Here is a 22500-nt window from a genome sequence, read left to right on the forward strand (position 1 = left end):
CTGAAAGTGGAAGTGTTGTTCAAAGACAAAGGAATTAAAAAAAGAGCTTCAACTGATGATCGCAACACAACCAAGTGAGCTGTAGTTACAGCTGAGAGCTTTGTCTTCAGTTTCTTTTTATTTTAGTACCAAATGACAAAGAGTTTTGTGCTTCCATCTTACGTCCTTTCATCAACTCGGTTGTTTTCCCACGGTCCCTAAATGCAGCATTACTCTCTCCCGCCCCCTGCAGGCGGCTCGTGAATTCTTCCGTGTTTGTGTTGCACCGTAAAAACTTTATCAGAAGAATAATAATAATCTCCAGATTAACTGTTAAATCAAAGGGGAGGGGCGTCATACCCCACGCTGTCTGCCAAACTGTTTTTTTGTGCTGCTGCAGCTTAACGTTAAAGTTTGCGTCCTGTTCCCATAGCAACGGAGCAGCTGGACACCGCGGACACAGCAGACACAGGTGATCGTTACCTGTCGTCGTCATTTTCTTTGCAGGTGAACGTGTTAAAAACGTTTGTGAGCAGACAGAAATCTTCATCAGGGTTTGTTCATTTATTTATTTATTGATCAAACTGTTTGGAACATTATTGATTAACAGGAGGAAACAGAAACTTCTGTCTGACGTCACAACAGAAAGGAGTAAAACATCATTCATTCATCGGTTTGTCGTCATGTCAGAAGTTTCCAGAAACAATCGAATGATGTTTTTCCTTCAGTCCGTCCGAACGTTTAATCTAAAATACTGATCCACAAATCCAGAAACGTCAATTTAAACCTGCTAAGAGGATTTTAATGACCAGCGTCACGTTCGGAGATTTAAAACAAAAACACGTCAGTTAAAAACAGACTTGACTCAAGGTCCACTTACCTGGAGGGGTTCCAGCTGTGTCACATGGTCTTCATCAGGTGAGCAGCTGCGCGCTCCACCGTTGTCTCATTCACGAAGGCTGAAACCTTGATGGCCAATCAGAGCCCGCGGAGCTGGAAGTGGACCTTGAGTTGGCTGTTTCCTGCTGACTCCTCTTCTCCATCGTCCTCCATGTTTTTACTGCGGTACACTTCTCTGACTGTAGTACTGCAGTACTAAAGAGTATTCATAACTGCTGTCACAGAAAACCTTCACTCTGCTCTTCATCACCAGTCTTCCTCATCAGTCACAGAGGAAGCATGTCTTCACCGAGGGTGGGCGTGGTCAGAGACTCCATGCTGACCAATCCGCTGCTCATCAAGGTAAACGAACACACTGCGTGAACACAGAATCACTTCCTGTTGAACAAACAGTAAACAAAGAGATCAGCGTACAAACAAACAACAAACAAACAAACTCCTTCATCACTTCCTTTAACTGCCTGAGTGTAGGACCTTCAGGTGAGCAGCAGGTGGCAGCAGAGACTCAGAGTTTCTGAAGGGGGTTCAGACTTTAGGTCTGATCTGGATTACAGCTTCAACTGATCTGAGGGCTGTCGTCATACAGGGACCCACTCCAGGTCCAGGCCTCAGGACAAACCAATGTTAGACTCAAGCATCAAGAACAGAGCAGCAGACCACAGATGACCTGAAAAACTGCAGTGTTGACTGAGATGTCCACTTTGGCTTATTAAAGTTTAGAGAAATGCTGTTGGAAAGGACTTTCATCATTTCTGTCCTCAAAGAATGGTGTCCTCCAGCCAGCTGGTTGGTCGCTCTGACTCCAGCCAGCTGGCTGGAGGACACCATTCTTTGACATCGACAGATCGACATTTCATCAGCTGTTGATCAACTGCCAGCTGAGTCATTCGCTCTGACTCCGGTCAGTCGCTCTGACTCCGGTCAGTTGCTCTGACTCTGGTCAGTCGCTCTGACTGTGGTCGGTCGCTCTGACTCCGGCCAGTCGTTCTGACTCTGGTCAGTTGCTCTGACTCCGGTCAGTTGCTCTGACTCCGGTCGGTCGCTCTGGCTGTGGTCGGTCGCTCTGACTGTGGTCGGTCGCTCTGACTGTGGTTGGTCGCTCTGACTCCGGTCAGTTGCTCTGACTCCGGTCAGTCGCTCTGACTGTGGTCGGTCGCTCTGACTCCGGTCAGTTGCTCTGACTCCGGTCGGTCGGTCGACTGTGGTCGATCGCTCTGGCTGTGGTCGATCGCTCTGACTCCGGTCGGTCGCTCTGGCTGTGGTCGATCGCTCTGACTCCGGTCGGTCACTCTGGCTGTGGTCGGTCGCTCTGACTCCGGTCGGTCGCTCTGACTCCGGTTGGTCGCTCTGGCTGTGGTCGGTCGCTCTGGCTGTGGTCGATCGCTCTGACTCCGGTCGGTCACTCTGGCTGTGGTCGGTCGCTCTGACTCCGGTCAGTCGCTCTGGCTGTGGTCGATCGCTCTGACTCTGGTCGGTTGCTCTGGCTGTGGTCGGTCGCTCTGGCTGTGGTCGATCGCTCTGACTCCGGTCGGTCACTCTGGCTGTGGTCGGTCGCTCTGACTCCGGTCAGTCGCTCTGGCTGTGGTCGATCGCTCTGACTCTGGTCGGTCGCTCTGACTCCGGTCAGTCGCTCTGGCTGTGGTCGGTCGCTCTGGCTGTGGTCGGTCGCTCTGACTCCGGTCGGTCGCTCTGGCTGTGGTCGATCGCTCTGGCTGAGGTCGATCGCTCTGACTCCGGTCGGTCGCTCTGACTCCGGTTGGTCGCTCTGGCTGTGGTCGGTCGCTCTGGCTGTGGTCGATCGCTCTGACTCCGGTCGGTCGCTCTGACTCTGGTCGGTCGCTCTGGCTGAGGTCGATCGCTCTGACTCCGGTTGGTCGCTCTGACTCCGGTCGGTCGCTCTGGCTGTGGTCGATCGCTCTGACTCCGGTCGGTCGCTCTGACTCCGGTCGGTCGCTCTGGCTGTGGTCGGTCGCTCTAACTCCGGTCGGTCGCTCTGACTCCGGTCGGTCGCTCTGGCTGTGGTTGGTCGCTCTGACTCCGGTCGGTCGCTCTGGCTGTGGTCGGTTGCTCTGGCTGTGGTTGGTCGCTCTGACTCCGGTCGGTTGCTCTGACCCCGGTCGGTCGCTCTGACTGTGGTCGGTCACTCTGACTCCGGTCAGTTGCTCTGACTCCGGTCAGTCGCTCTGACTGTGGTCGGTCGCTCTGGCTGTGGTCGATCGCTCTGACTCCGGTCAGTCGCTCTGACTCTGGTCGGTCGCTCTGGCTGTGGTCGATCGCTCTGACTCCGGTCAGTCGCTCTGGCTGTGGTCGGTCACTCTGACTCCGGTCAGTTGCTCTGACTCTGGTCAGTCGCTCTGACTGTGGTTGGTCGCTCTGACTGTGGTTGGTCGCTCTGGCTGTGGTCGATCGCTCTGACTCCGGTCGGTCGCTCTGGCTGTGGTCGGTCGCTCTGGCTGTGGTCGGTCGCTCTGGCTGTGGTCGGTCGCTCTGGCTGTGGTCGGTCGCTCTGGCTGTGGTCGATCGCTCTGACTCCGGTCGGTCGCTCTGACTCCGGTCGGTCGCTCTGGCTGTGGTCGGTCGCTCTGACTCCGGTCGGTCGCTCTGGCTGTGGTCGGTCGCTCTGACTCCGGTCGGTCGCTCTGGCTGTGGTCGGTCGCTCTGGCTGTGGTCGGTCGCTCTGACTCCGGTCGGTCGCTCTGACTCCGGTCGGTCGCTCTGGCTGTGGTCGGTCGCTCTGGCTGTGGTCGGTCGCTCTGACTCCGGTCGGTCGCTCTGACTCCGGTCGGTCGCTCTGGCTGTGGTCGATCGCTCTGACTCCGGTCGGTCGCTCTGACTCCGGTCGGTCGCTCTGGCTGTGGTCGGTCGCTCTGACTCCGGTCGGTCGCTCTGACTCCGGTCGGTCGCTCTGGCTGTGGTCGGTTGCTCTGGCTGTGGTTGGTCGCTCTGACTCCGGTCGGTTGCTCTGACCCCGGTCGGTCGCTCTGACTCCGGTCGGTCACTCTGACTGTGGTCGGTCGCTCTGGCTGTGGTCAGTCGCTCTGACTGTGGTCAGTCGCTCTGGCTGTGGTCGATCGCTCTGACTCCGGTCAGTCGCTCTGACTCTGGTCGGTCGCTCTGGCTGTGGTCGATCGCTCTGACTCCGGTCAGTCGCTCTGGCTGTGGTCGGTCACTCTGACTCCGGTCAGTTGCTCTGACTCTGGTCAGTCGCTCTGACTGTGGTCGGTCGCTCTGGCTGTGGTCGATCGCTCTGACTCCGGTCAGTCGCTCTGACTGTGGTCGGTCGCTCTGGCTGTGGTCGATCGCTCTGACTCCGGTCGGTCGCTCTGACTCTGGTCGGTCGCTCTGGCTGTGGTCGATCGCTCTGACTCCAGTCGGTCGCTCTGACTCTGGTCGGTCGCTCTGGCTGAGGTCGATCGCTCTGACTCCGGTCGGTCGCTCTGGCTGTGGTCGGTCGCTCTGACTCCGGTCGGTCGCTCTGGCTGTGGTCGGTCGCTCTGGCTGTGGTCGGTCGCTCTGACTCTGGTCGGTCGCTCTGGCTGTGGTCGATCGCTCTGACTCCGGTCAGTCGCTCTGACTGTGGTCGGTCGCTCTGGCTGTGGTCGGTCGCTCTAACTCCGGTCGGTCGCTCTGACTCCGGTCGGTCGCTCTGGCTGTGGTTGGTCGCTCTGACTCCGGTCGGTCGCTCTGGCTGTGGTCGGTTGCTCTGGCTGTGGTTGGTCGCTCTGACTCCGGTCGGTTGCTCTGACCCCGGTCGGTCGCTCTGACTGTGGTCGGTCACTCTGACTCCGGTCAGTTGCTCTGACTCCGGTCAGTCGCTCTGACTGTGGTTGGTCGCTCTGGCTGTGGTCGATCGCTCTGACTCCGGTCGGTCGCTCTGACTCTGGTCGGTCGCTCTGGCTGTGGTCGATCGCTCTGACTCCAGTCGGTCGCTCTGACTCTGGTCGGTCGCTCTGGCTGAGGTCGATCGCTCTGACTCCGGTCGGTCGCTCTGGCTGTGGTCGGTCGCTCTGACTCCGGTCGGTCGCTCTGGCTGTGGTCGGTCGCTCTGGCTGTGGTCGGTCGCTCTGACTCTGGTCGGTCGCTCTGGCTGTGGTCGATCGCTCTGACTCCGGTCGGTCGCTCTGGCTGTGGTCGATCGCTCTGACTCCGGTCGGTCGCTCTGACTCCGGTCGGTCGCTCTGGCTGTGGTCGGTCGCTCTGACTCCGGTCGGTCGCTCTGGCTGTGGTCGGTCGCTCTGACTCCGGTCGGTCGCTCTGGCTGTGGTCGGTCGCTCTGACTCCGGTCGGTCGCTCTGACTCCGGTCGGTCGCTCTGACTCCGGTCGGTCGCTCTGGCTGTGGTCGGTCGCTCTGACTCCGGTCGGTCGCTCTGACTCCGGTCGGTCGCTCTGGCTGTGGTCGGTCGCTCTGACTCCGGTCGGTCGCTCTGACTCCGGTCGGTCGCTCTGGCTGTGGTCGGTCGCTCTGGCTCCGGTCGGTCGCTCTGGCTGTGGTCGGTTGCTCTGGCTGTGGTTGGTCGCTCTGACTCCGGTCGGTTGCTCTGACCCCGGTCGGTCGCTCTGACTCCGGTCGGTCACTCTGACTCCGGTCAGTTGCTCTGACTCCGGTCAGTCGCTCTGACTGTGGTCGGTCGCTCTGGCTGTGGTCGATCGCTCTGACTCCGGTCAGTCGCTCTGACTCTGGTCGGTCGCTCTGGCTGTGGTCGATCGCTCTGACTCCGGTCAGTCGCTCTGGCTGTGGTCGGTCACTCTGACTCCGGTCAGTTGCTCTGACTCTGGTCAGTCGCTCTGACTGTGGTCGGTCGCTCTGGCTGTGGTCGATCGCTCTGACTCCGGTCGGTCGCTCTGACTCTGGTCGGTCGCTCTGGCTGTGGTCGATCGCTCTGACTCCAGTCGGTCGCTCTGACTCTGGTCGGTCGCTCTGGCTGAGGTCGATCGCTCTGACTCCGGTCGGTCGCTCTGGCTGTGGTCGGTCGCTCTGACTCCGGTCGGTCGCTCTGACTCCGGTCGGTCGCTCTGGCTGTGGTCGGTCGCTCTGGCTGTGGTCGGTCGCTCTGACTCTGGTCGGTCGCTCTGGCTGTGGTCGATCGCTCTGACTCCGGTCGGTCGCTCTGGCTGTGGTCGATCGCTCTGACTCCGGTCGGTCGCTCTGACTCCGGTCGGTCGCTCTGGCTGTGGTCGGTCGCTCTAACTCCGGTCGGTCGCTCTGACTCCGGTCGGTCGCTCTGGCTGTGGTCGGTCGCTCTGACTCCGGTCGGTCGCTCTGGCTGTGGTCGGTCGCTCTGACTCCGGTCGGTCGCTCTGACTCCGGTCGGTCGCTCTGGCTGTGGTCGGTCGCTCTGACTCCGGTCGGTCGCTCTGACTCCGGTCGGTCGCTCTGGCTGTGGTCGATCGCTCTGACTCCGGTCGGTCGCTCTGACTCCGGTCGGTCGCTCTGGCTGTGGTCGATCGCTCTGACTCCGGTCGGTCGCTCTGGCTGTGGTCGGTCGCTCTGGCTGTGGTCGGTCGCTCTGACTCCGGTCGGTCGCTCTGACTCCGGTCGGTCGCTCTGGCTGTGGTCGGTCGCTCTGACTCCGGTCGGTCGCTCTGACTCCGGTCGGTCGCTCTGACTCCGGTCGGTCGCTCTGGCTGTGGTCGATCGCTCTGACTCCGGTCGGTCGCTCTGACTCCGGTCGGTCGCTCTGGCTGTGGTCGGTCGCTCTGACTCCGGTCGGTCGCTCTGACTCCGGTCGGTCGCTCTGGCTGTGGTCGGTCGCTCTGACTCCGGTCGGTCGCTCTGGCTGTGGTCGGTTGCTCTGGCTGTGGTCAGTCGCTCTGACTCTGGTCAGTCACTCTGACTCTGAACTGCAGGATTTCTAAACGATGACTTTCATTCTTTTCCTCCTCGCTGTCAAACGATGCTTCCTGTCTTTCTGTCTTTAATTGGACATAATGATGCTGCATCCAGCTGTTTGTTTGCTCTAAGCACCAAAAGAGTGAAATCCAGATGTGTGTCGATGCAGTTTGAGCTCCCTGATGGTGCATTCAATGACGTTCAGGAAATAAACACTGAAATCATCCTGTTGAGAAAAGCTTTGTTCTGTGTGTCAGCATAAGTCAAAGAGTCCTTGAAGGCACCACCAAAATGAGGTGAAAGCAGACAGTGTGAGTGTCCATGACAATGTCCTCCCTCCTGTGCAGGCCCCCCTTGGTCAGACCAGGTCCAGAGGTCTGTCAGGTCCTGGTCTAGGTTTCACTTTTGGAATGAGCAGTAGCTCGCACAGAGACGGAGGCGTGGCAGAGGGTAAGTCCCGCCCACTGTCAACAACCACAAAAACACAGACGCTGGGTGCTTTTCATGACGTTGAATTGTGCCTCCTCGTCTCCTCGTCTCCTCTCTCCTTCGTCGACCCGGAAGTCGTTTCCCCTCCGCCATGATGAAGGATCTTCCAATTGCTTAAATGCACCTGAAGGAGACGAGGAGCGAGGAGAGAGGAGGCTTCTGAAGGAGATCAGAGTGAGGACACACCGGTGTATCCTACGAAGTCTTTATTATTTAAGGGGCGTGTCGTATGTGGCGCACGTTTGAATCATGGCGGGAGCAGGTCTTCACAAATGTCATCCTGATTCTTGTTTCAACTGTGTCCTTTTAACAACTGTGTCTGTCACCAAGAGATGAATGAAAATTCTTGGTATATTACGTTTTTTTTAAAGCGAGGCTACAAGGCTGTTGGTTTAATCTACCGCACAGCCGTCCTCTGTTACGCCTCTAACGGCATTTAATTGAAACCTCATCAATAGCAATCAGGAGTAGAACAGTGTGACTGCAGATCTGACCATAATATCACGTTTTACAGCTTTTACAGCTGTGCAAACGTCATCAGTCAGTGACGTCGCTTCGGACTGACGCTGCGGAGCGAGGATTTTTCATTTCGGAGTTTCGTCTCCTCCGTCCTCACGTTTCTTCCTCGCATCCCTCTTTCATGTCCTCGCTGGGCGGAGCTAAGACGTGAGGAGAGGAAGCGAGTGGAGGAGACGAGGAGACCAATTTATGGAATGAAAAGCACCCCATCACATTAGCATGTAGCATTAGCTATGAACACACACCTGCAGTGCTGGAAGGCGACAAAAGAGAAACCACAAAAAACACGAAGCAGCCTGAAGTGAATCTGAGAGTGACGATGAAACACAAAACTGCGAACGAACCAATCGAGAGCAAGGAACTCACAGACGTCCTGTCAGGTGACAGGAAGCAAACACACACAGACTAAGGGTGCTTTCATTCCATAAATTGGTCTCCTCGTCTCCTCCACTACAGACTGTTCTACTCCTGATTGCTATTGATGAGGTTTCAATTAAATGCCGTTAGAGGCGTAACAGAGGACGGCTGTGCGGTAGATTAAACCAACAGCCTTGTAGCCTCGCTTTAAAAAACCGTAATATACCAAGAATTTTCATTCATCTCTTGGTGACAGAGACAGTTGTTAAAAGGACACAGTTGAAACAAGAATCAGGATGACATTTGTGAAGACCTGCTCCCGCCATGATTCAAACGTGTGCCACATACGACACGCCCCTTAAATAATAAAGACTTCGTAGGATACACCGGTGTGTCCTCACTCTGATCTCCTTCAGAAGCCTCCTCTCTCCTCGCTCCTCGTCTCCTTCAGGTGCATTTAAGCAATTGGAAGATCCTTCATCATGGCGGAGGGGAAACGACTTCCGGGTCGACGAAGGAGAGAGGAGACGAGGAGGCACAATTCAACGTCATGAAAAGCACCCTAAATCCAACAGGCCAATTGACCAATGAAGAGGCTGAAAAAGCATCGTCACGAAGATGAAAACAGCCTGTTTTTGGAGATACGTGGTTCTCACAGGACGCCGCGCTGCAAAGCATTGATGAGGATTAAAGCAGCAACAGGAGATGAAGGAGTTCAATGAGCTGGAACATCTACAGCAGGAACATGAATGAACACATGAACGCAGCAGGAACATGAATGAACACATGAACATGAATCCACAGACAGCAGAGACAAACACTCTGACAGGAACACTTTACTCACACACGAGTACTTTAAGACTTTAATAATACTCACATACTTTTACTTCAATCAAATTTGAGTGCAGTACTTTTACTACAGTAAAGGATGTGAATTCATGAAATACCTGCAGAAATATTTCACTCAAAATAACTGAGCTCATTTAGCAACACGTTCGTTAGCATTCCAGAACATCACTGATGTGTGTGTGTGTGTGTGTGTGTGTGTGTGTGTGTGTGTGTGTGTGTGTGTGTGTGTGCGTGTGTGTGTTTGAGGTTTAGCAGCGGTCAGCTGTCACAGTTTGTTTGCATGAAGGAAACACACCCTCAGGCAACAATCACAGCTGTCACTCACACACACACACACACACACACACACACACACACACACACACACACACACACACACACACACACTCTTTGTGAGGACATTCTGTTTGATTTCCTTGATTTTAAAATTCTGTTCTTGAATCGGCCTCGTTGTTCCTTCAGTGTTCAGGTGTTTGAGTTTTTAAGGCGTCTGACTCCAGATCAGCAGTGACGGACAGACTCTGTGTCTCTGCTGATCAAATCAGACAAAAGAACAAGAACAACAAGAGCCCGCAGAGCAGAGCAGAGAGCAGCGAGGCCTGCTGGGAGATGTAGTCTGTGACGTGGTGCCCGTGTACCTGTGCTGTGTCAGTTCTGTCCAGTTGGACGGTTCAGTCCAGGTGTGCAGACTCCGCTCGACCGGTCCCTCCTGACTTTGTGTCTCTGAACCGGGACGCGGTGAAGTCCGGTCTGGTGACGTCCAAAGAGCTGGGTCAGTACCGGGCCCGGAGGGGCGTGGCCAGGACCCAGAACCCTGCCCCCAAACATAAGGAGGGCGGGGCTTCACGGAGCCCGGCGGTGCCCGACATTGGAGTCACAAACAGGTGAGAAACACCTCCACGGGCTGATTATCGATCGATGGTGATTAGCGAACCTCTGATCGATGTCTCCATCAGGGCGTCGTCTCCTCTGTCACACCTCCTCTCTCATCAGTACGCTCGCCGCTGGCTCGACCAACAGCTGAGCGGGAATCAAACCAGCAACCACAAACAGCTGCAGAGGGTGAGAGAGAGAGAGAGAGAGAGAGAGAGAGAAGCTCGAACGCCCACAGCCTGCCTGCTGTGTGTGTGTGTGTGTGTGTGTGTGTGTGTGTGAGTGTGTGTGTGTGTGTTTTACACACGTGCTCTCTTACTTTAACAGTGAAAAGAGGAAGAATCCTTTTTGTTCCTATAATACAGTGAGAACACACTCTGTGTGTGTGTGTGTGTGTGTGTGTGTGTGTGTGTGTGTGTGTGTGTGTGTGTGTACAGGTGAAACCAGGTGGTATTCCAGACACCAGGTGCAGCCTGTTGAGGAGGAGCAGAGCTCTGCCTGTTACACAGACTCCATTCAAACTGCCTCGTTTCACACAGGTACAAACACCTGTTCACACACCTGTTCACACACCTGTTCACACACCTGTTCACACTCCTGTTCACACACCTGTTCACACACCTGTTCACACACCTGCTGCTGATTCCAGTTGTGGTTTGGATGGTCAGTAACAGAGAGGGTGACCCTCACATACAACCAAAACATTCTCCATGACAGTGACAGAAAACAGGTGATGAAGAACAGGAGGCAACAATAATGTGACAGTGAAGAAGTGAGGAGGAGGTGGAGGGAGGTGGATGTGAAGGTGGAGGTGGAGGAGGAGGAGGAGGAGGAGGTGGTGAAGGTGAAGGTGAAGGCGGAGGTGGAGGTGGAGGTGATGGTGATGGTGGAGGTGGAGGTGGAGGTGGAGGAGGAGGAGGTGAAGGTGAAGGTGGAGGTGGAGGAGGAGGAGGAGGAGGAGGAGGGAGGTGTAGGAGGAGGTGGTTGTGACAGTGTTGGTGGTCACGGTGGTGTTGGCAGGCTGTTGACTGCCATGTGAGGAGGAGGCGGCTACGGTCTCGTGTTTCTGAAAGTCAAACGATCTGGACCGACACCTTTTCCACATGTGGCACAATGTCCTAAAAATGGAGGACAGACATCACCTCCTCTCTCCATCACCTCCTCGCTCCTCTCCATCACCTCCTCGCTCCTTTCCATCACCTCCTCGCTCCTCTCCATCACCTCCTCGCTCCTCTCCATCACCTCCTCTCTCCATCACCTCCTCGCTCCTCTCCATCACCTCCTCGCTCCTTTCCATCACCTCCTCGCTCCTCTCCATCACCTCCTCGCTCCTCTCCATCACCTCCTCTCTCCATCACCTCCTCGCTCCTCTCCATCACCTCCTCGCTCCTCTCCATCACCTCCTCGCTCCTCTCCATCACCTCCTCTCTCCTCTCCAGCACCTCCTCGCTCCTCTCCATCACCTCCTCGCTCCTCTCCATCACCTCCTCTCTCCATCACCTCCTCGCTCCTCTCCATCACCTCCTCGCTCCTCTCCATCACCTCCTCTCTCCTCTCCAGCACCTCCTCGCTCCTCTCCATCACCTCCTCTCTCTTCTCCAGCACCTCCTCGCTCCTCTCCATCACCTCCTCTCTCCTCTCCATCACCTCCTCTCTCCTCTCCATCACCTCCTCTCTCCTCCTCATGCAGTGATATTGATGCTTATTGTTACGTTTCTGTCCACCATCTCTATGTCTTCTTGTCTTTGTCCTCGTCCTCTCCTCCTGTCCAGTGTCATCTTGTTTCCTGCGCTGAACACTGGATGAATTACTACAACAAACAAACACATGACCTCCTCTGTCCTCCTCTTCAGGTTCCTCCTGCTCTGGACACCTTCAGGGACCCGGAGGCTCGTCCTCAGGCTGTCAGGACTCATCAGGTAGACTCTGTGTCCAGGAGAGGCGTTCAGGGTCTGGACTGAGCTGAGGAGGAAACACACTGAACCACAGAAGACGTCAACATCAGCACAAACAAAAACCGTGAAGCTTCAGTCTGTTCTTCTTAAGATAAGATAAGATAAGATAAGATAAGATAAGATAAGATAAGATAAGATAAGATAAGATAAGATAAGATAAGACTTTATTGATCCCACATCAGGGACATTTAGTCGTTAAAGCCAACAGGTTACAGAAAGCAGGCGCGGTGACATAAAGAGGTCATAATAAAAATATAGAAGTATATAAGGAGCAGAATAGAAGAAACAACATCTGTGTACATTTTTACAGATTATAAAAAATAAAAGTTAATGGCAGTTAATCCTGCTGCTGGTAGTCTTATTAGAAAAACTACTACTAAGTACTGACATGGCGTGTTGTCACTTGAGAAACACTGGGTTTATGTATATGCACAATACATACAGTTTATAAGAATAGAGCTGATAACATGGATAATAAACAGAGTTCCTGCATGAGTTGGGAGAAACATTCAACTTTGAAATTACAGCAGGTGAAACGGATAAATGTGAGCAGATGTTAGCTTTGAACAGAAGTCCAAATCCAAAACAGGTTTATGTAGGATTGAGAAAGAAGCATCGTCACAGAGCTTCATCACATGATGCTGGAGGCTGTTGGATGAAGGACCTGTGGCCGCTTCTTTCGTACAGACCGGATGCAGCAGTCGATGTCAGCCTGGCTAACATCCTGCTCTCACCCACCTCCTCCATGGTGTCCAGAGGGCACAGAGGACAGAGCCGGCTCTCCTGACCAGTTTGTTACGTCTGTCCCTCTCAGAGCTACCACAGCCCCAGCAGACCACTGTATGGAAGACTGCAGATACCACCACAGAGTCCTAAAATGTTTTAACAGTGTCCTCCACAGTCCAGAGGACCTCAGTCTTCTAAGCAGGTGCAGACGACTTTGGCCCGTCCCATACAGGACATCAGTGTTGTTTGTCCAGACCAGCTTGTTGTTGAGGTGAACACCCAGGTATTTGTAATCCCCCACGATCTCAATGTCCGAGCCCTGGAAGTCCACTGGTGTAATCTGTGGTACATTCCTTTGGAAATCAACCACCATCTCCTTTGTCGCTTATGTGCAGGTGTTCAGTCCACACCAGTTGACTGTATTCCAGTTTGTACCCCTGTGATACACGTCCAACGATGGCTGTATCATCAGAGACCTTCTGGATGTGGCAGCTGTCGGTGTTGTGTCTGAAGTCCGATGCGTAGAGGCTGAGGAGGAAAGGGGACAGCACTGTCCCCTGTGGAGCCCCCGTGCTGCAAACTGCCACATCAGACACGCAGTCGCGAAGCCTCACATGTTGGTGAGGTCGTCGATGGTCCATGCAGCCAGGTGACAGTCCACGCCGGCTCCTTCCAGCCTCCCCCTGAGCAGTGATGGTTGGGTCGTGTTGAAAGCACTGGAGAAGTCAAAGAACATGACCCTCACCATGCTTCCAGTATGTTCCAGATAGGAAAGAGATCGATGGAGCAGATAGAAAACTGTGTCCTCCACACCAATGCTTGGACAATATGGAAACTGTAGGGGGTCCAGCTCACTGCCCACCAGGTGACGGAGGTGGTTCAGTATAATCCTCTCCAAGGTCTTCATCAGGTGGGAGGTTAAGGCTACTGGCCTGAAGTGGTTGGTCTCCCTGCTGGGATGCCCAGTCTTTGGGGCTGGAACCACACTGGAAGTTTTGCACAGGGCTGGAAGTCTCTCCAGACTGAGGCTCGTGTTGAAGATGTGCAGAAGAGACCCGCAGAGCTGATCTGAGCAGTCTGGAGCTGATGCCATCCGGGCCTGTAGCTTTCCTCACAGGTACAATCAAATCTGTTGAAAAACAGGTTTAGTTCATTTGCCCATTCCCAGTCTACAGATTCAGCACTGCTGGTACTCCTTCTGCAGTCGGGTTAGCACTGTTAGCTCTTCTGTCTTATTTGGGAGAGGTCTCAGACGGTGTGGATGGTTTGTACCGTCTTTTCTTCTCACGGCACTTCGCTTCAGCTCTGTATCCCCTCCTCCTCCTCCTCACTTCCTCTGGGATCTCTGGTCTTTCCACTGGGAGTTCACTCGTGTTGCCCAGTACGATCAGCTGTTCCCGAGTGTAAACAATGGACTCAAAGTTCAGTGGATCTCCTGAAGTTGAGGAAAGTAATCCACAAAGCAGAAAAAAACAAATCCTAAGTCTCACCAGTTGTACATCCACACGAACGCACGATCGACGGAGACGAGTGATGGAAAAAACTCGACAGACAGAAGGAAAACGGACGGAGCTGCTGTAACAAGCTGCCACTCGTGTGGTGCCAACTTGCCTTTCATCTGATTCCGAGTTTTCCACCAAAACACTTTTAGAAATCAGCTTCCTGTTCAGCTCAGACACATTCAACCAGCAGATCAGCTCGATTGCTTCTCTACAGCAGACCTCAAGTCAGATTTAGACAGGTCCTCATTTCCAAACAGGTGTTCCTCGAGCATTTCCCAGTCTGTGAAATGTGTTGCTGCATCAGATCCACAATAAGAAGATATTTACAAAAATCACTGAAGCTGATGAGGAAAAACACTAAATACATTTGAGACTTTGAGCTGTTCTCAGGTCACTTTTACCTTCATTTACTCAGGTGGTTCAGTGAGAGCGCGCTGTCTTCACTTTGTTTCACTCCTGGAGGCTCAAGATGATGGCAGATGGGGCCATCAAGGGGCCACATTTGTCACAGAGGGGCCAAGTATTTGTCCAACACACACCCAGTCACACCTTTTTCAAACTTAAAAAAGTGTAGACAGTAACTCATTTTCAATTTCACATTTGAGGATGTGACCAACTTCAAAGGAAATAAAATAGTTTCCAAAAACATGCACTCTTTATCTTACATTGGACAAGTATGACCTTGTCTTCAACACTGTCAGTTTGTACCATGCGAGCGACTTGAGGCAGAGGCAAGATCCAGACAGTGCTGCTCTAAACTGACCATTCAAGTGACTACTGTACATTTGGCTCATCTCAGAAGAGCATAATTCTGCAGTTTTTATGACAGGAACTGAAAAGTCTCACAACTTCAGTCATATTTAAAGACTTTGCCCGTCGGGGCTCAAAGCTCAGGACCCCAAGCTGATTCAAACCACTATCTGCCATTGTTGTTCTGAGTTAGTTTTTAATTAAATTTAGGGCTGCAAGGCTCCGCTCACATGAGGCACTGCTCACGGGTAACAATGGCAATCCTTCCTAGCCTAAACAGCTCGTCAAACACCTCCTTGAAAGGTTCTAGGAATACTACAAACTCAAGAAGTGTAGTGAACCTCTGCATCCCACTTCTTTCAACAACAGTCTCTACAAAACGTTGGCTGCCATCGAGCGGTTCTTCGTGTCGTCTCCAGCCCGCCTGTGCTATCGTTGTCATGGGTGATCCTCGTTGCGTTCGTTCAGATGATTCTCTTCTTCTGTCAGCTTCATTGACGGTGGACCTGCCTGTTTGGCGCACTACTGCCACCAACGGTTGGGCATGGAATTGCATTCACCTATAATCTGATTGTCATTGTCTAGCCAAACGACAGATGAGTGACAGGACAGGGACACTTCAGGGGGCCAATTAGATTTCAGATGGGGCCAATGCCCCTGTGGCCCCGTCCCTAGAACTGCCACTGTTCTGCAGGTCCAGGGAAGCGAACCCATGACCTGCTCGCTCCTCTGACCTTCAGCTGACCTTTAGCTGACCGCCGCCGGCATCGTTTAAGTCACACATTGAAAACTTTTCCGTACATCCTGGCACATTTGTCTTCACAGGAAGTTTACTGCCTTCATTTGATGCTTTTTTACATTCTGGTGATTTTAACTCACTGATGGTGAATCAACCATCCATCCATTTTCTATACCGCCTATGCCTTTCGGGGTTGTGGGGGGGGGCTGGAGCCTATCCCAGCTGTCTATGGGCGAGAGGCGGGGTACAGCCTGAACCGGTCGCCAGTCGATCGCAGGGCGACACACAAGACAGACAACCATTCACACTCACACTCACACTAAGGACAATTTAGAGTCACCAGTAAACCTAATGAGCATGTTTCTGGTCTGTGGGAGGAAGCTGGAGAGAAGCCACGCATGCACGGGGAGAACATGCAAACTTCACACAGAAAGGCCCGACCCGACCCGGGAATCGAACCTGCGACCGTCTTGCTGTGAGGCACGCGCACGATGATGAATCAAACTTCAATAATTCAAATACTGTTTTTTACTGATTTCACAAAATTCAAGATGAAAACATTGAAATGAAAACGTGATGTTCAGTTTGGTGTCATGTCTGTCCTTTAATACCTGTTTTCAAATAAGTAAATTATACACAGTTTAAGGCATTTAATGCATAATATGGGAGTTAGTCACTCTGCTAAGCTAGTTAGCTTTAGGAGCTTAGCTGTGTTAGATGCTGCCTCATGTATTTTGAATTAATGAGACCAGCATGGACATTTTCAGCGATAGCAGCTAGGTACATTTAGCCTTCGCTAAAGCTAGCCCAGGCTATGTGTCCTGCTAGCTTTGACTGGCTGCACTGTTTTAGCTTAGCTGTGTGGTTTCTGTCTTCCTGTGACAGACGTGAAAATCTCTGGTTCACTTTGTGCTTCTGTTCGATCCTCTGCAGGTTTTACATGTTTACGTGGAAATTATACGAGACGTAGTTTAGCTTGTTAGCTGTTAGCTTCAGCTGATGAAGTCATCAGCAGCTTTAAGAGTTCAGGTGTTAAAACTGACCATTAGCAGTCAGTCAAAGTTACACATACACACACACACACACACACACACACACACACACACACACAATCTCACACACACAGTCTCAAACCTCTCCCTCTCCTCCCTCTCTTCTTCTCTCTCTCTCTCTCTCTCTCTCTCTCTCCTCTCTTTCTCCCCCCTCTCTCTCATTTCTTCTCTCTCTCTCTTCTTTCTCTCTCTCTCTCTCTCTCTCTCTCCTCTCTTTCCCCCCCCCCCCTCTCTCTCTCTCTCTCTCTCTCTATTTCTTCTCTCTCTCTCTTCTTTCTCTCTCTCCTCTCTCTCTCTCTCTCTCCCCCCCCCCCTCTCTCTCTCTCTCTCTCCTCTCTTTCTCCCCCCCCCCCTCTCTCTCTCTCATTTCTTCTCTCTCTCTCTCTCTCTCTCCTCTCTCCCCCCCTCTCTCTCTCTCTCTCCTCTCTTTCCCCCCCCCCTCTCTCTCTCTCTCATTTCTTCTCTCTCCCCTCTCTCTCTCTCTCTCTCTCTCTCTCTCTCTCTCTCTCTCTCTCTCCCTCTCTTCGTGGTGCTGAAATCTGATCGATCGCTTCAGTTTTCAGTCCGGATCAATAATCATCATTCAGCTGTTCTTTCTCTCGGACCTCTGATCTTTCTGTTGGGATGTTTCTACTCTTCATCTGACTGAGGAAACTCACCTGAGTCCGGCCGGAGATGGAGGTTTCTGCCTCCGGCTGCTCCAAGTTCCGCATCGACTCCCTGCTCTCCCTCAGGCCGCCCGGCGCGCTCCTCTCCCGGCCGGACGCTCCGGAGCTCAGCCCGGGCAGCGGCAGCGGCTGCTCGGCGCCTCCTTCGCCGCTCAGAGAGCGCGTTCCCCGCCTGCAGCAGCTCCAGCCCCGCGCTACCACCTCCTCCTTTTTCATCCGGGACATCTTAGCGGACTGTCCGCCCTACTCTGACCCGGGACGGGTGTACGCTGACCCGGCACAGCCTGAGCTAGAAGCTGAGCCGTTCCAGTCCGGACCGGAAGAAGACTTTCAGGATAAAAGCAGCTCCTCTTCAGACAGCGAGTCCAGAGGTAAGAAGTCCTAAAAGATGAGAACAGGTGAAAATGTGTTTGATTCATCTCATCATTTCACTTCACAGAGCTTTTTTAATTTAAAGCAGAATAAAATCTAAACGAGAGTTTAAATCTGAATGTGTTTAATATGTGAGAGGACAGATTTTAAAATTCAATATTAAAGTTTCACATGAAGAATAATTCATGCTTTTCTTCCCAGTTTCTTTTTAATTTTTTCAGATGTTTTCATACTTTCACACTTCATTTATTTTAATTTAAAGAAGAAGAAGACATTTAATTTCTTATCTCACTTCGTTTTGAGCTTCCTGACATAATAATAACTTAGATCATATTCTTCTTCTTCTTCTTCGTCTTCTTCTTCTTCTTCTTCGTCTTCTTCTTCTTCTTATTATTATTATTATTATTATGTGAAGGTGATATTTTGATGGTGCAAGGCGGCTCATCTTTATTATTTCACACTGAAATCGGCTGAAAAATTAAAAATGAAATGAGTTTCTCTTGAAATCAGCATTTGTTTTTCAAACTTCATCAAGTTTCAGCAGTTTGTTTGCTCATAAAACAAAGCGTTCGTCACAAAAACTGATGGATGGAGGAGAATAAATCCATTTCTGGATTCGTTGCTCTGCGTGTTCGATGGTTTTATTCAGGAGGCCGATTCAAAATGTGAAGCTTGTCATTAATTATTGATGAGAACGTGTCGTTATTGAAATTAATCAGTTCAGTTTGATCCAAACAGAGACACAAAAAAAAAAAGGATTCTCTCAGACGTTTCGTTCCAAAAGCTTCAGAGAAAAAGAAATCAAGAAAACGACTGAAGCCGATTTGAAGCTGCAGCTGACAGCGATGACGATGATGAAGTTCTTTCATCTTCATCGTCTTCATCAGTTTCTACAAACACAATCAGAACCTTCAGGTTCTCTGTAGGACCTGAAACCAGGACTGGCTGAAACCAGGGGGGCCCTTTGTGGTCTGGACTAAATCCAGATTAGATCGTCGCAGAACGAGGCGCCTGAAATCTGTGATGGCGTTTGTTCTTCTGCTTGTTCAATAATTCGTTTTGAGGCTTTGAACCCTCGCTGATGAACCCCTGACAGGGCTGATGTGATGTCATTTCTACCTGTCAATCACTCAGCGCAGGGCGGGGCCTCAGACCCGGCGGCGGCCCGCCTGAAGAAACCCCGTAAGGCTCGGACTGCGTTCAGCGACCAGCAGCTGTCGAGGCTGGAGAGAAGCTTCCAGAAGCAGAAATACCTGAGCGTGCAGGACCGCATGGAGCTGGCGGCTTCGCTGCAGCTCAGCGACACCCAGGTCAAGACCTGGTACCAGAACCGCAGGTACACCAGGGCCCGCAAGGGACGGCACGGGTGGTGTGGTGCTCTTCTGTCTGTGGTCGTTGTCTGTCTTATTATGTATATACAATGATTTTCTCTGATTATACACACACACACACACACACACACACACACACACACACACACACACACGCACACAGCTTATCTATTATATATGTATATATGAATGATATTGATCCTAAATATATATATATTTATATATATTTTCATTTTCTCTGATATATAACTTCTATCTATTGTTATGTTTTATAGAGATATATAATGTTTATATAATGTGTTCATTAGTCAGTATTTTGTTTATATATGTAAATATTTCTATATAACCTAATCATATATTGTCTCTTCAAATTATTCAAATAGTTTCAAATAGTTGCTTCTCTATCATATATTAGTGTGTGTGTGTATGTGTGTGTGTGTGTGTGTGTGTGTGTGTGTGTGTTGCAGTCTAGGCTACATCAGAATATTCTATTACTGTAATTAGACTTAGAGACTTAGACTTCCTTTATTGTCATTGCACAAAAAAACACAGCAGTGAGATTTTGGAAATGTCGTTGCTTGGCTTCTGGATTACAGCAGAGATGGAAATGAAAAATATAGTCTATATAATAAAGAAAACAACAAGAGCTAAATAATAACGAGTGCAATAGAGAGTGAATAGATAAACAGAATGTAAACAGCAGAATAAATTAATTAATTAATTAATTTCTATTATTCCTATATGAATATTAAAATATGCCGAACCATTTGTCCTGTATCGTAGCTACATGTATGACGTTAGCAGCAAAAAAACCAAAACAAACAAACAAACAAAAGCAAACGTGTGAAATTCAGTTCAGTGTTCAGAGAGTGATGGATGAGATGCGCTGACACCTGCCAAACAGCACTGAGTGGCAGCAGCGGTTGTATGTGATGGTCTGGTCCTACAGGACCGGTCCGTCCCGCAGGCGCACTTCCGTTCTGTGGACTGAATTTGCAGCGTTTGTCTCTTGCAGTTGTTTTGTGGTTGTGTGCGTTTTGATATTTGCAGCATTTTTCTTTCGCATTTGTTTTGTGTGTTTGTAAGTTTTGGCTTCTGCTTCATTTCTGTGATTGCAGATTTTTTCTCTTGCAGCGTTTTTCTGTTGCATTTGTTTTATGTGTTTGTGTGTTTTTGGCTTTGCATCATTCCTGTTTGTGCGTTTTGCCGTTTGCGGCGCGTTTGCCCTTGTGGGCCACCGTATAAAACAGGTGACATAATCACTGTCTGATAAATACGACCAGAAAATCAACGAGTCAAATACTATGAACACAAATCATTTTAGTCCATCTGTCCATCCATCCGTCCGTGTTCAGCGTCTCTGTGGACAGACACATGTGAGACATTTGCCGATTAATAATGAACGCTGTGTGATCAATAATTCAACTGTGTGTGCTGTAATTAATAATCAATAATTAATGAAGAAACAAATCTGGAGCTTTTAGTGCAGAATGACAGAGAGGACAGAGGACAGAGAGGACAGAGAGGACAGAGGGGACAGATGACAGAGAGGACAGAGAGGACAGAGGGGACAGAAGACAGAAAAGACAGAGGGGACAGAGAGGACAGAGAGGACAGAGGGGACAGATGACAGAGAAGACAGAAGACAGAGAGGACAGAGGGGACAGAGGACAGACAAGACAGAGGGGACAGAAAGAACAGAGAGGACAGAGAAGACAGAGAGGACAGAGGGGACCGAGAGGACAGAGAAGACAGAGGGGACAGAGAAGACAGAGAGGGCAGAGAGGACAGAGGACAGAGAAGACAGAAGACAGGGAGGACAGAGGGGACAGAGAGGACAGAGAGGACAGAGGAGAGAGAGGACAGAAGGGACAGAGAAGACAGAGAAGGCAGAGAGGACAGAGGACAGAAAAGACAGAGGACAGAGAGCATTCAGGCAGATTTTTTATTTATTGATTTATTTGTATTGTTTCGTGTGAGAATCCTGCGCTGTGATTGGCTGGAGGACAGCGATGAAGTGAAGATGAAGATCTCATGAATACGTCAGAATCAAATCATCGTGCAGAAAAAAACGTGAAATGTCAAATTGTGAAGTTTCATTTTTCAGCTTGACCTGTTCTTCTTCTTCTTCTTCTTCTTCTCCTTCTTCTTCTTCTTCTTTTCTTTCTTCTCTTTCTTCTTCTCTTTCATCATCTTCTTCTCTCTTCTTCTTCTTCCTCTTCTTCTTCTTCTTCTTCTTCTTCTTCTCCTTCTTCTTCTTCTTCTTTTCTTTCTTCTCTTTCTTCTTCTCTTTCATCATCTTCTTCTCTCTTCTTCTTCTTCCTCTTCTTCTTCTCCTTCTTCTTCTTCTTCTCTTTCTTCCGTCTCTTTCTTCTTCAGGACAAAGTGGAAACGTCAGTCAGCCGTCGGTTTGGAGCTGCTGGCGCCTGCTGGCAGGATGTTCTTGCCCACGCACTACCTGTACCCTCCTGCCCCGCCCGCACTGGACCTGTACCTGTACCGAAGCCACGCCCCCCAGCACCCTGCCCTGCTGCCCCGCGTCCTGACCCACACTGAACCATACCCCCGCTGACTGGGAGGACTGGTTTCCAGCGGACGACCAGCGTTCATGTATCTCATGGAGATAAAATAGTCGTCAGCGTTGTCGTCGTCCTCCGTCCGCCTCAGGGACAAAATTTAGGCTCCGCTCAGGAGGAGACAGTCAAAGTTCAGCTACTTTCAGGTGTGGGAGGCAATCAATTGTGATTGGTCGAGCAGGTGTGATGTCACATTGCGACAAGGACGACGATGGCGAACACGAGTAACCTCCATTTTGCACCTGACCCTTTAGAAAAGAGGACGAGGAGACATTAGTTGGACAACCATTGTGGAGACGATTCAGTTCAGTGGACCTGAAGACGAACAAGATGTCTCAGCCAGAGGACACAGTGAAACCTGAGGACTTTGTTATGTCCATCATCTCAGTTCAATAAGAGGACAGCAAGTTCAAATCTGAGGACAGACTTGAGCCGTCGGATGAGGGGACAAACTGACCACTGTGGACTTTCAGTGTGTTGATGTAGTTTTTTACATTTTCAATAAACATGCAAACAATTCTGAGTGTTTTCTCTCATTTGTTGTCTTCTTCTAAACCTGGACTGGGTCTTGCGGGGGTTTAAACCTGGACTGGGTCTTGCGGGGGTTTAAACCTGGACTGGGTCTTGCGGGGGTTTGAACCTGGACTGGGTCTTGCGGGGGTTTGAACCTGGACTGGGTCTTGCGGGGGTTTGAACCTGGACTGGGTCTTGCGGGGGTTTGAACCTGGACTGGGTCTTGCGGGGGTTTGAACCTGGACTGGGTCTTGCGGGGGTTTGAACCTGGACTGGGTCTTGCGGGGGTTTGAACCTGGGCTGGGTCTTGCGGGGGTTTAAACCTGGGCTGGGTCTTGCGGGGGTTTAAACCTGGGCTGGGTCTTGCGGGGGTTTAAACCTGGACTGGGTCTTGCGGGGGTTTAAACCTGGGCTGGGTCTTGCGGGGGTTTAAACCTGGACTGGGTCTTGCGGGGGTTTAAACCTGGACTGGGTCTTGCGGGGGTTTAAACCTGGACTGGGTCTTGCGGGGGTTTAAAC

General features: G+C 51.2%; 2 protein-coding genes across 2 annotated transcripts; both read left to right on the forward strand.

Moving 5' to 3' along the window:
• The first annotated feature begins 1028 nt into the window (after positions 1-1028).
• Positions 1029-12091, forward strand: cfap77 (cilia and flagella associated protein 77). Its single transcript, XM_070965244.1, has 6 exons — positions 1029-1221; positions 7058-7160; positions 9577-9808; positions 9881-9986; positions 10235-10336; positions 11651-12091. The coding sequence occupies exons 1-6, from the start codon at positions 1159-1161 to the stop codon at positions 11756-11758; spliced, it is 714 nt and encodes a 237-aa protein (XP_070821345.1). The 5' UTR covers positions 1029-1158; the 3' UTR covers positions 11759-12091.
• Positions 12092-17193: 5102 nt separating this feature from the next.
• On the forward strand, positions 17194-21464 carry barhl1a (BarH-like homeobox 1a). The gene is made up of 3 exons (XM_070963824.1): positions 17194-17560; positions 18696-18897; positions 21272-21464. The coding sequence occupies exons 1-3, from the start codon at positions 17197-17199 to the stop codon at positions 21462-21464; spliced, it is 759 nt and encodes a 252-aa protein (XP_070819925.1). The 5' UTR covers positions 17194-17196.
• Positions 21465-22500: the final 1036 nt, after the last annotated feature.

Source organism: Chaetodon trifascialis, chromosome 6 (assembly GCF_039877785.1).
Source record: "Chaetodon trifascialis isolate fChaTrf1 chromosome 6, fChaTrf1.hap1, whole genome shotgun sequence".
Classification (NCBI taxonomy): Eukaryota; Metazoa; Chordata; class Actinopteri; order Chaetodontiformes; family Chaetodontidae; genus Chaetodon; species Chaetodon trifascialis.

Coding starts and splice junctions, on each gene's coding strand:
- cfap77 (XM_070965244.1), top strand. CDS start 1,159: ATGTCTTCACCGAGGGTGGGCGTGGTCAGAGACTCCATGCTGACCAAT. Junction 7,161..9,576: donor AGACGGAGGCGTGGCAGAGG/GTAAGTCCCGCC, acceptor GTGCTGTGTCAG/TTCTGTCCAGTTGGACGGTT. Junction 9,987..10,234: donor ACCACAAACAGCTGCAGAGG/GTGAGAGAGAGA, acceptor GTGTGTGTACAG/GTGAAACCAGGTGGTATTCC.
- barhl1a (XM_070963824.1), top strand. CDS start 17,197: ATGGAGGTTTCTGCCTCCGGCTGCTCCAAGTTCCGCATCGACTCCCTG. Junction 17,561..18,695: donor TTCAGACAGCGAGTCCAGAG/GTAAGAAGTCCT, acceptor TCAATCACTCAG/CGCAGGGCGGGGCCTCAGAC. Junction 18,898..21,271: donor ACCTGGTACCAGAACCGCAG/GTACACCAGGGC, acceptor TTTCTTCTTCAG/GACAAAGTGGAAACGTCAGT.